General features: G+C 41.5%; 1 protein-coding gene across 1 annotated transcript; it reads left to right on the forward strand.

The window, feature by feature from the left end:
• The first annotated feature begins 745 nt into the window (after positions 1-745).
• Positions 746-12,872, forward strand: LOC135493869 (rab proteins geranylgeranyltransferase component A 2-like). Its single transcript, XM_064781501.1, has 12 exons — positions 746-794; positions 2,445-2,511; positions 2,944-3,135; positions 3,545-3,809; positions 4,123-4,360; positions 4,634-4,749; positions 5,021-5,202; positions 6,083-6,187; positions 9,911-9,971; positions 10,277-10,373; positions 10,983-11,227; positions 11,549-12,872. The coding sequence occupies exons 1-12, from the start codon at positions 746-748 to the stop codon at positions 11,882-11,884; spliced, it is 1,953 nt and encodes a 650-aa protein (XP_064637571.1). The 3' UTR covers positions 11,885-12,872.
• The last annotated feature ends 137 nt before the right edge of the window (positions 12,873-13,009 follow it).

Consider the following 13,009-nt stretch of genomic DNA (forward strand, 5'->3'; position numbering starts at 1 on the left):
CATCATTTGAAGAAATGTAATCCAAGGGAAAATATACAAATTTTCAATTTTTTGTTCAAATACATCGTGTGCACGAGCCCCAACGGCTCTTCCGGCCGGAGCTTTAGGTTTCCATAGCACCCTGGATAGGGGACACAAAGAAATAACAGTGCTGATCCGTCCGAGTGTCAAACCTACGACCTCCTGACAGGGTTTTGCACTCCTTCCACTTTCCTCCCTGACCCGCGTCCCGGGCTACACTCCGGACGCAGGATGACGCAATGGGCTGCCCCGGGAGTCTATCCCGGGCTTGCCATAGTTGAGTCAATCAAGAACGCTGGTCTTGATAACCAAGAATTGCATATTTTCAATTATTTGTTGCAAATACATGTACTTTTTTTTTCGCGTGATGACTATGAAAACATGGGTAATGAAAACCACGACCTCGGGAGGGTTTACAAAGCGCGCGGGCTATTGTCTTTTCCATATCACATCCACACCCCTTTGTTCTCAAAGTTATGATTTTCATCCAAAAATTATGCGTCTAATGTCTCTGAAGGTGATTTGATGTATCTCGAATGCATATTGTATTTGTCTCTACATGACTGACTTGATCTGTCCTAAAGTACACTGAAAAGCGTTGTATTTTAATTTAATTTCGTTAATTGGACCAGCAGGTGCGCGCAGTCGCAAAGCGTCCTTCTGCTGTTTCTCACTATTTCAATTACGAAGTCGCGGCGCCGAACAAAGAAAATCGTAGTTCAAAATGGCGGACGATCTACCCACGGACTATGATGTTATTGTGCTTGGAACAGGTTTGTAGCCGTTTAAAGTCCCGTAATTGATAAAACTTAGGCATCAGTAAATTCTGTAATTTTCAGAGAACATTTCTGTGTATTTTTTATGATTTGTGCTGGCTTGTTTCAATAAGAAATTAAGTGTAAACATCGTACATGATGCGTCGTGCTCAAGCACATGGCCATGTTTTGACAAAAGATTTTATTCCAAAATGCCGCCATTATTTTTAGGCGCATTCCCTATATTTATTTCGAATGAAGCCCCAAAGTTATCATCTTCGGGTTCCCAACGATCTTGGGAATCATTATTTGCCTTTGTTTTAGTGCTAGAAATTGTATTTGTGCAGAATTTTGAAATTTTCCACACGAAGTCAACACTGACTCACGGGTAGTTTTCGCCACTCGTTTCAAAATGGCGGCAAAGTTGATCATAACAATGACATCAGCCTAACTGTGGATAGTTTGGATGAGTCACTCGCCTGATTTCTTGTTATGGCCTAACGTGCAGTTGCATTCGAAAGATTATAATCTGTGGTTTTCAGTAAGTTCGTGGCAGTTCTTTTGCTGATTTTCTCTACTTCTGAAATAAAAATGTAATGGTCTTTGGGCAATCCGACCCGGCCCATCCCCACGCCAGTGTTTGTAAATGTAACAAAGTTTCTTCAGCGATTCATTTTGTTTCAACTTGGCAGCATTTTTGATTCTGACCCTGTTCCTGGCTTAATGCCAAAAGAGAAAATCTTGCTGGTCAAATGCTCTTCTTGCAAGTTCGTTACCTGCCTTTGAAAAGTATATTTGGAAAAAAGAAGCATTTATTAATCCACCAGTTTATGCCATACCCTTGTTTCTAACAATTGTTTTTGCAATTAAGTAGACTGAGTAATGAATTAAGGGAGTCGCCCGGCCGAGCCATGTTGGCAGTGATCTGGATCATCGACGCGGTTGAGTCCATATATCAGGGGTATGGCCTAAATAAATTGGTTCATTAAATTTGTTGCAAGGCCTGAAGTTGGCTGGTCATGCTGTAGTTGATTGTTATGTTGTGTTGCAGAATACTTTTAAATAGATAATGAGTAGTGCTAGTACAGTGTTCTTATTTGTAAGAATAAAGATCGTCCAATATGATATGATGTAAAGACCATTCATTAACAAATGTGTTTGTCGTATGCTGTTTAAAATGCAATACTTTGTTTAATTTTTGTGCCAGCATAGTCTGCCGGTGAGACTGGGAGGGGTCTGATTTCAATCAATGTGACTTAGTGGAAAGCTTATTTGACCCACCCAGTTTTAAGGGTGGACCACCATTTTGGCTAGAACTTGAAATCCTAAAATTAAAACTCTTTCACAACAAGGTGAAGGCCAATTTCAAAGGTGGGACTGGGAGTAAGTTCTTTGTTTACCAGGGAATAGACTCCCGCCATTGAAATTGGCATTCACTTCATTTTAGGGGACGTTCTAATTGCTTGTAACCAAAATTGTTTCAAAACTTACAACTTCATTCCTTGACAGCTGGTGTTGCTTCAAAATGTTATCTTGCAATCCTGTCTTATTTTATAACACTACAGAGCCTATTGTATGTGTCATCTGTCCTTCCTTCTTCTTTTGCCAAGCAGCATTCAAGAAAAAGGGAGTTTGAAAAAAAATTCTCTCCGTTTTGCTAATTTGCAGGGTTAAGTGAAAGTATCTTGGCTGCTGCTTTTGCCAGGATTGGCTTGAAAGTTCTTCATTTAGATAGGTAGGAATATATTAGTCTTTACTAATTAAAATTTATGTAAAACAGTTCATGGATTGGTCCCCTCAAGTATTCTGAACTGCATTCTCTTTTCATCAACCAAATTGGTGGTTTTGTTGCTCAATGAATATATGGAGTTGCTCAAAAATAGCTGGTGCTGTTATAGTCCGTTTGTGTTACTGTTATAGTCTTACAAATGTGTGGTAGCAGTCTCAGTTACTCTTATTCTAAAAAAACCCTTGATTTAAACTGAACAGCTGAATTATAGTGGCTGATTTCGGGATCAATTCAGAACTTTTTATGACAGCAAAACTTTCTGAGACTGAAGTACCAGCTGCACTGCTTGTATTGTCCTCTGATAATCTCACGGTCCATATGCGACATCCATTCATTGTGAAAAAATTCATATTGTCAATTGTGCACTTGTTGTTTCAGATATGAATACTACAGTGGCGATTGGGCTTCATTCACTTTTGATTGCCTCCAGAAGTGGATAGAAAATGTCCACAGTACTCATGAGTCAGCAGTCAGGGATGACTCGGACCTGCTGAAAGATGGTGAATCGTTTATTGGACTTGAGCCATATTCCAATACAATCACTAATGTGGAACAGTCATGGTTTATCAGGTAAATCATACATAGTTCGAGGTGAAAATGAACATTGTCCCTGAGAAGTCCTCATAAATATTTCAGCTCTCTTTACATAATGATTAAAGGCCCAAGAAACACATTTCTTGTGAATGGGAGGCATCAAGTGTGATTGTACCCTTGGGAAGCCATGAAGTGCTACTGATAATGACTGCTCATGTTCAGTTTTGTTGTGGCTTCTTCCTAGAAAATTATCCCTGGCTGGAAAATTCTGTTTGTTCTTGGAGATTCATTCAGTGTCTCTTGGATGCTCAGCTTGTTGGTAGGTTCTTTCTTTGTCATGTGTCAACTTTGAACAAAACTTTCTTATGTTTGCCTGTAAACTGCCAAATTTTTGTAGACACTTTTATGATCTATCCTTAGTTCAAATCTTATATTCTCCCTTCAGAGAGAGCTTGCCTGTTGAACTGGACACCGAAGCCCCTGGCTCTGTCCAAGATGATGGAACTACTGACAGTGGATCTGGCGTTGGTACAGAGGGCAGTCCTGAGGAGAAGCCCGCTGATAAAGAAAAAGGTGTTGCAGTGGGTGATGTCTCCCCTCTGCCTGCTCCAGAGGCAAAGGATGTCATCAGTGAAGTTGTGTCCAAAGAATGGACAGCAGAGAAGATCAGAGGTTCCTCGAGAAAGTTCAATATTGACTTGTCTCCAAAGGTAAGCACTTAAAAAAATCTACATGAAGAGTTGTACAAAAATTGTTATGTTGGTCCTTGCAGTTTCATCTTCAGCCTTGTCAGTTGAAGTCTTTATTTTTCAAACCCAATGGTAATGTTTTATCATCTTCTGTCTCCCCCTCTAAATGATTGACATGTATTAGCTGACCCCCTCCCCCAGATGAAAAAAATCGTATCATTGCAACTGATGCCAGCAATTTTGAGATAGTTCCTTAGTGACACTGAGAAGTGCCACATTTTGGTGATGTACTATCTATACTTGACTTTGCTAATTCCTTGCACTTGCATTTCAGCTACTCTATTGCCGGGGCTCGCTTGTGGAGTTGTTAATTTCTTCCGACATTGCCAAATATTGTGAATTCAAAGTGATATCGAGGGTGCTAACGTGGATGAACGAGAAACTTGAACCGGTTCCCTGTTCAAGAGCGGATGTGTTTGCAACGAAGGCTGTCTCCATGATTGAAAAAAGGGTGCTGATGAAATATCTTCAGTTCAGTTTGGACTATGAAAGCCACCCAGGAGAGTACCAGGGTAGGTGTGGTTTGATGGAAATGTCAATCGGGGCTACCCCAGGAAAAGACCACAGTCCAGACAAACTAACAGTTACAAACCAGAAGTTAAGACTTCATTTGATTAATTTTCATGGAGAGCTCCAAAGGGCTGATAGTACCGTACACAAATACTGTTTGAAAAATTCGATAAGCAGCTGCATAAATGTTGTTCAATGCCAAAATAAGCAACTGTGTAAATGTAGTGCGATGCTTCAGCATGCCAACTAAATCTGTTTCAAATTAAACTTTACAGGTTTTGAAGATCGGCCATTTAGTGAGTTCCTTAAGTCGAGGAAGATGTCTGCTAACGTTCAACATTATGTTATACATGCCATTGCCATGGTTTCAGAAGACACACCCACTTTGGAGGTAAGTTTTAAGACTTGAAGATGTCATCTATCTTGGTCAAGAGAGCTAGCACTAAAGAAAGACAAAACGTTGTATTCATTTGGCAGAGTAAACAAAAGCAAATCGACAAATAATGTCATTTACACTTTTTTAAAGAGCTCTCTGGTAAAAGTGAGAATAGGGTTGTCGATGTTTTTTCACGGCATGGCAATTGGGCCATGTTGAGGAGGCAGAATGCGTCGCTCTTAGTACCCTTGTTAAACAGTTTTATTTATATTACTTTTTTTTCTAGGCCCTAAAAGCGACGCACAAATTCCTGATGTCTCTCGGGCGCTATGGTAACACTGCATTCCTTTGGCCAATGTATGGTAGCGGTGAGCTACCCCAGAGTTTTTGCCGAATGTGCGCTGTGTTTGGCGGCGTGTATTACTTGAGGAGACCAATAGAACAACTCGTCATCAATGAGGACAAGAAGTAGGTTTTTTTAGAAAAACATTAAAAAAAATGGAACTGAGGTGGACAATTAATTCACCCGTACTTCAAATTTATATTTGCTTTTAAGTTAATCGTGTGATCGATTGACAAAAATGAGATTCATCACCAATTAACTGATATCTGACCTACTGACCCCACACAAACCAAAGACCCATGTCTTCAGTTGACTGGATAAATACAGGCTGTCTGTGTTGTGCACCATATCTCAGATAAGGTCTTTAGATAAAGGGTAGCCATGGGGAATTTGGGGAAATGCAATATATCTCATATCTTTGTACGATGTATATTTTCTCTGCAGGATTAATAATACATTTTTCAGTTAGTATATATGTACAGGTGAAGTTAGGTCCGGACATGTTGTCTGAAACGCAAATGGGGACTGAGCTTTCTTGCAATCCGCAAATCAATTTTCTCCACACGTAGTTGTGTCATATTCCACAAAGTGGCTGTGATGTGTTCTGACATATTCATATCACAGCCTGCTTTGATGGGCTATGCCGCAATAACTCTCATCAGTGAAATGTGGACAAGTTAGATCATCCTCTATCATCATACAAGTGAGGACTAGCTTGTAGTTTTGACAGGAGGCTTAAAGTTGGTGTAAGAAGTCTTCAGACTGAAATGTTTGGTGTGGAGATTTCGGATGAAAGCTATGACAGAAGGAGTAAGAAGAAAGGTGTATTGCATCTTTAAGCTGTTTTAAACACATTGGCAAAACTCTCAGGGAGTGGCCTGGGCATCAACAAAAGACAGGGTATGTCATAAATTTGGTGTGTTCGTGTTGGTCTGGGTGAAAAAACCTCCAGATTTTAAGGACGATCTTGTAGTTCTTTGTAAAACAAGTTCTTTTTTGTTGCAGGGCTGTTGGCGTTGTTTCGGCTGGCCGGCGATTGAATGCCAACTACGTGGTGATGGATGCAAGCTTTGCCAGTAGTCAGTTGGCGCCTGGTATTACGTCAAGCAGGTAAGATTGTCTGATGGGACTCTGAGCTTGTCTTATGGGACTCTGAGCTTGTCTTATGGGAGAATATCGGTGAGGGTGTCTTAAAGGAGAGAATGAATGAATGAATTGATCAGGAGGGACTCCGTGGGTGTGGCGAGGGCATTCTCTATGCAGGCTGTAGGGGGAAATGGTTTGGTCAAGAATTTTAATTTTGCGAGTAGACAACTCGCAGCCAAGTAGGGAAAGTATTGTAGCGTAGTGTAGCCCAAAAGCAGAACTGCAAATGCAGGCGTTGTAGTGTCATGTTAGGAGAAGTCGTTGTATTGTGTTCTCTTCTACATGTATTTCTCTGCTGCTTTGGGGGGCCAATGTACCTGGTTTGGCCGAAGACATGGAATCTTCGCCAGTGAAAGTAAAAGCTGGGAGTGTAATGGGGAATAATCAGATGGCTTGGAAAGGTTTGACGGAAGCATGAAAACTTTTCCTTTGAAAGTTAAAGGTGGTGTAACTAGGAATCAATCAGATGGCTTGAAACTAGGTGCAAAAGCTAGATGGGTTGAAACTAGGTCCGTTCTTTCTTTCAGTGTCCTAAATGTTTTGAAGAAATATGTCTCTTGTCTAGACCACAGGGTGCCTGTGATATGCTCTAAAAATGACATATCACAGCCTGCTTTGATGGGCTAGACTTGGGTCCCTGCCGTTCACCTATTGTCTATTGGATAAGCAAAGGAAATATGGAAGTTATTCACTCAGACTTGCGTTGATCTTGTATTCCACAGAGTGGCTGCGGTGTGCTAAATTGTTGTCCATATCACAGCCTGCTTTGATGGGCTACAGGATTTGACATTTGCTTTGGACAGTTGACCTGATAAATGCGAATTTACAGACAAATCTGTTGTCCAAAAGAAACTTGCTTTGTGAAGCTGCCAGACTGGGTCCGTCTCGTCGTGCAAAGCCCTAGCAGTTGTTGCCTAGATCTCCTCGACAATTTGTTTTTACTTGCCTGGATCGTGCATTGTTTGTACTTTCCACCCTTCAATCTTTCTGTTACATGACTGCTATGAGTACGAGAGATGACTTCAAGACAAATTTTGGTTCCCAAAGGAGTGCACCCAGTGCTGCATCTCTGTCCAGAGTTGGCATGTCTTGTTCCTAAATAGTGTTTTCCAAATCCACTGAGTGGTGGTGATGTGTTGACAATCATATCACAGCCTGCTTTGATGGGCTTGGAGCCACTGATATTCCATAGTAGTAAAATACCGATAAAACAGTTTTGTATACAGTAACATTTTCAAAGTAAATGATATCTGGAGGACTTTGAATCTGTTTCGTGAACACATCCTATGCTTGTCCCTTCTTCCACAAAGTGGTTGTGATTTGCTTCATGTAATCATATCACAGCCTGCTTTGATGGGCTAAGTGACCGGTGAATAACTTCTTTAGACTGGTCCCTTCGCACATGTAGCTTCACTTTTGGGATTTCAGTAAAGCGTTGTTTAATGATGCAGCGGCCCGAAATACTAGTCTATCGTAGTTCTTGGTAGATAACGTGAAGTTGTACTAGTTCGGAAGTAATCAGTTTGATTCTGTGTGTTCTTTAAGAATACTTTTCGGTGTAGGTTTTTAGGCGATCTCGGTGTTCTTGCCAATTTTACGCTCCACAAAGTGGCTTTGAAATGCTGACATCAATGGTTTATCACAGCCTGCTTTGATGGGCTGCAAAATTGGCCGGTCGATTAACCCCTTCCCCAGCTCGTTTGGTGTGCTGTAACAAGGTTTGTGTGAACCCTAGGCCTAGATTCCAACCTATCTGAGGCTGCCTGTGTTGGGCTCAAACAATTTAGGACAGGCTGCATGACTTGATCTGTATTGCAGATGTGGGATTATGTATCGGGTCTTGCTAAAATTACTAGAGTAGAGCGTTTCGTCACTGACTGGTGGGTCCCTGTAGATTTGGTTCATGAAGGATTCGGGATCTGTGTGACCACTTCATCCCACTTTCCCAGTACCAGCAGCTGAGTTCCAGGTATGACTAGCGTAGGTTAGACAATCTAACAAAGAGACTTAAATAAAGGAACAAATTCAAGGAGGAGCTTGTTCTTGGAAACCAATCTTTCTCTCTGATCTGGTCCACTAAGTGGCTGTGATGTGTCATGAATAAAAATCATATCACAGCCTGCTTTGATGGGCTTGATTTGATGTGAGTTCTTCTGACTTTGATATCTAATGGAGAGTCGTATGGACTGACCACTGCTTTGAATAATGTGCAATTTTGCGATTGTTCAGTAAGCAAATCAGAAGGCTACCAATCTGTGCTTGCAACGGAGCAGTTTGAATAGAAATTTTGATGAAGAAAAAGCCATGCAGAATCCAATTCAGTGAGCGATTCGGTAGTAAGGCCCATTGAAGTGGCTGTGATGTGTTCCAGAATATTTCATATCACAGCCTGCTTTGATGGGCCAAGCTGCTGTCCAACGTTGACAAGACTCTAGCCAACCCATGACAAACATGTACATGTAGTTCGAAGTTCTTCGTCGTCTGTACCTTGGATTGTCCACTGCATGAGGAATTTTTGAGATGCACGCTAGTCAGTCGGATGGATTGGAGTACACAGTTATTTGGAAAGCAGATTGTTGAGGAAAACATCTTTGATGGAATAATTCAAGTCTGCCCTCCTCTTCCGCAAAGTGGCTGTGATGTGTTGATTACAATTCGTATCACAGCCTGCTTTGATGGGCTAGGAGGTGGACCTGCTCTGGGCAGTCTGGAATCAACAGGAGAAAAGTATTGCAACGACTTGAAAGCTATCTGTCTGTTTTCTTGAAAGTTGTATGCCTGGTATGGTAGAGGTAGATTTGGTCACTTGAAAATGCAAAAGGTAGCGAAGACCACCAGGTATGATTCCACTGGATCATTGATTATTTTTTGGCCCCTCGTTCCACAAAGTGGTTATGATGTGCTGTCAGTTGTGACATATCACAGCCTGCTTTGATGGGCTGAGTGGCTTTGACAAGAAGAAGACACGGATCTTACATGTAGTTCCTCTAACATTTATATGAGGTATTGTAGGCAATTGACAAGACCATACTGTTTCTTATCTGCAGTCTTCTTGATACCTGAATTCCCTCTGTGGTGAATAGGCTAAGAAAGGCGGTGACTGGAAGAAAAGCGCATTGAGTCGGGTCGAGCGTGGGAGGAGGAAACCCGCATTTTGGTAGAATCCCTGTCAAGTCCATCACAGCGGTTGTGATGTGCTATATGAAGACATATCACAGCCTGCTTTGATGAGCTGGATGGTTGGGTAAAACGTCAATGGCAAGGTTCTTGATCGAGATGAGGTACTACTAGGCCGAAACACAAGGTAGACTGTAGTTTGTTGTGAAAGGGGAGTCCTTGGTCATAATTGGCCTCTGTCGGTGGTAGGATTGTACCTGTAGGTGTGTGTGCGTGTCGGGAGTTGGTGGTGGTGACATGTCACTTATCAGTCATGAAAGTCGCAAAGTGAGTGATGTGGACCTGGGAGGAATTGGCCTCGAACAATTATTTACTTATAGGACCGTCCATGAATTTTCCCTGAGGATAATTTTAGTGACAAGGCCAACATAATAATGCTGTAACCAGGCAATTTTAATATGACTTTGATTGGAGGCTTAAGTTCCCAATTGAGCAGAACTACCCGATGGGAATTCTTGAACATTCTGAGTGTTGGGTGTTGAGAGTTTATTATGGTGTGCTTTCTTTCAGGTGTGTGTCAAGGGCCATATACCTCACCAACAAGAGTATTCTAGATTGTGGTAAAGATGAGGTAGGTTCACTCTCTTACTACATGTGAACTGTACTTCACTGAGATAAGTATCCCTTGGCCTTGTGCGAGGCGAGAAAGTGCTTTGGTACCATTTGTACCATATCAGTTGATTTTGTTATCGATTACCAAAGGATTATCATTGCTGCATTGAAAATATATATATCAGCACACAACTTCCGTGATCAATCAACAATAGAGCTCAAGTAGACAGTGCTGTACTTAAGAAAAAAGGTTAGATTGTATGCTCTGTTAGAGTTGACATGAACCAGAAATTGTTCTGAAAAAATAATTTGTCCCCTTTTCAGCTGACCCTTCTTCGACTTCCATCGACCCCTGATAGTCCAGAGCCCATCACTGTGATAGAACTCACTCAGTCTGCCTGTGCTTGCCCTGATAACATGCGTAAGTTGAATCGTACACCTCCAGGGTTCTCCTCTAACTTCTAACCAGGTGCTGCACCAAGACGAATTCAGTTTTCGACTTAAGCACCTAGACAGATTCATGAGCTGGTAATGGTTTCACTCCTAGAGCAACCAGACAGGTTTTGCTGCCACCCTACACAAAATGAAAATGGAAGTCAAAATTTTGTCAAAATATGATTACATCACCCGGCAAAAGAAATTTGGAGTACAGAACACTGCACTTCCAGGCTGGAGTATACAGCAAAGCAGTTGTATGCCCTGATGATGAATCGATTGGCCTAGGCAGTGCCAACTGACATAAGTATCCACCACATCTTGTGTTGTGGCAGGATTCCCATTTGTCTTTGTATGCTAAGTCGGGAAGGGCAAATCTCAGCTCAGTTACTGAGATTAAAGTTTTTTCCAATAGTGTGTATATGTATCAGTTAACTTGGGGGATCAATCGTTATGATTCTGGTATTTTCATGCGCCTATGATCTACTCCATGGAGTAGTGGATCCAAAATGATGTCCTCTGTTGGCAGGCGGGTAAGAACGTAGTTACGTAGTTACACCTCACAGGAGTCCACGTTATCGACTTTCTATTTTAGTACTGGTACACATGACATGCATCGGCAGTGGGGACCCCAAGAAAGATTTCAAACGGGCAGAAGACAAGCTGTTCAAGCCAACTGACTCCAGCGACGAGGATGACGAGAGGCCAAAAGTCCTGTGGTCGTTGTACTTCAGTCGACAAGATTCCACCCACTGTGACTTGAGCACGGGCGATGTCAGTAATGTGTTTATCACGACCAGTCCTGATGAGACTCTGCATTTTGAAAAGGCAGTAACACAGGTGCGTGTAAATTTCTTTTAAACAACCAGTTGAGTTTTTATACTGGAAAAGGTGAATTATTTGCGAGTATTTATGCAGATGCACTGTCAAACGCAAACTAAAAAAATGAGCAGAATTTGTCAACTTTAAGCGTTGCGAAAAATTTCATTTTATATCTTTCAAGACTACTCATATTGATCAGGAGGGGAGGAAACCCCCGACTTCAGTGGGTGTATGATTAATTGCGATTAACTACACTAGTTATCTTAGAAGTGAAGCAGGCAATCAAAGCAGCTTGTTGCGTATTCTATTAAAGTCTTCTGCATTTGCATTGCTCTTCAGACCAAGCCAATCTTTGACAAGATATGCCCAGATGAGGAGTTCCTGCCAAAAGCCCCAAACCCGGAAGACATCATATTCGAGGGAGGCGAAGGGCAGGCGCAAGATGCTGGGTTTGGTGCCCAGGGAGATGCAGCTGTTGATGACAAGAAAGAGGGAGGGGCTCCTGAAGGGGTAACAAAGGATGCGGTTGTTGATGGTGAGACGGAACTTGATGATAGTCAACCAGTAGACTCCGTGGCTGATACAGCAGTTGCTGAAGCTGAGTCGGGCATTCTCGTGGAAAGTAATACTGAAATCGATGATTCAGTTACTGTGGAGACTGATGAACTGAAATAGATACTAGAAATAACTCTCCTCTGTGTTTCCGCTTTGTTGGTCAGTGATACTTTTCTTCATCAATAATAGTAATTATGAGACTTAGAAAGCGCTGAATCCCACTGGTTTCAGTTGCTCAAAGCACTTCACATTATTTACTGACATTTGGAACATTACTAGCCGGCTCCTTATAAAAACTTTTGACCCTACATGTACGGTCCCTCTGCTGTGTGCTATTACTAATGTGTTTCACTGCAGTTCCTAACTTGTGCCATGTTGGCCCAAGTGTCTCTGCTATAGGAGAAATAACCTTCACAAAAAATACTTATTCTGCGTCTTTAGAGACAGGAACAATATTGTAGTGGTCTCCGATCGAAAGCTTTTGACTTCATGTTCCCTTATAAGGGTGTCATTACCAATGTGTAATACTGCAGTGTATGACATAGTGCCCTGTTGGTCAAGAGTCACTGCTACAGGAGAAATAACCTTAGCAAAATCTTGTTATTCTTTATAGCTTGTGGTGTATCTTCTGTTGGTTTTAAAGCTTGGTAGTAGCGACCATCACTAGGTAGCCATGTGGTGATTCATAATCTTCCGTGGACGCCTTGCTAGAAATAAAAAATTGTTTTGCTGGAATCCTTGGTCGAACGGATTCTGGAGGGTCAAAAGGCACTGGTTTCAATGTCTTTTTGTCTCAATAATGCCGGCCACAAAGGATTTTGGTTAGCCTACTTCAGCCCTAAAACAAGAATACTACAGTATATGAATCACCACACTGGGTGAACTGATAGGCTTTTCTTGCTGTTCATGTAAATCATATGTGGAAAATGTAATTATTGCAGATGTTGTTAATTGCCATAGGCTTAGAGCCTACCCAAGTCTTTCATTTGATGCTAATCTGTCTGTATTAGAAATGGTATGTGCTACTGTGATTATTAAAGATATGTGTATTTATTCAAGAGTAATTATTTTGTTGGGAATTATGCAATAAATAACCAATAATGATATATCTTTCTTGTGTTTCTTTCTGGTGGACATCACATAAAAATCTGTTTCCATGAAAGGAATGACTGGAAAATCCAGTTACCTCGGCCCAAGTACCAAGTAGCCAGGCATTGTAGCAGTTCATGCTGTGCCATGTCCATC

Source organism: Lineus longissimus, chromosome 9 (assembly GCF_910592395.1).
Source record: "Lineus longissimus chromosome 9, tnLinLong1.2, whole genome shotgun sequence".
NCBI lineage: Eukaryota > Metazoa > Nemertea > Pilidiophora > Heteronemertea > Lineidae > Lineus > Lineus longissimus.

Coding starts and splice junctions, on each gene's coding strand:
- LOC135493869 (XM_064781501.1), top strand. CDS start 746: ATGGCGGACGATCTACCCACGGACTATGATGTTATTGTGCTTGGAACA. Junction 4,361..4,633: donor CCACCCAGGAGAGTACCAGG/GTAGGTGTGGTT, acceptor TAAACTTTACAG/GTTTTGAAGATCGGCCATTT. Junction 4,750..5,020: donor AAGACACACCCACTTTGGAG/GTAAGTTTTAAG, acceptor TTTTTTTTCTAG/GCCCTAAAAGCGACGCACAA.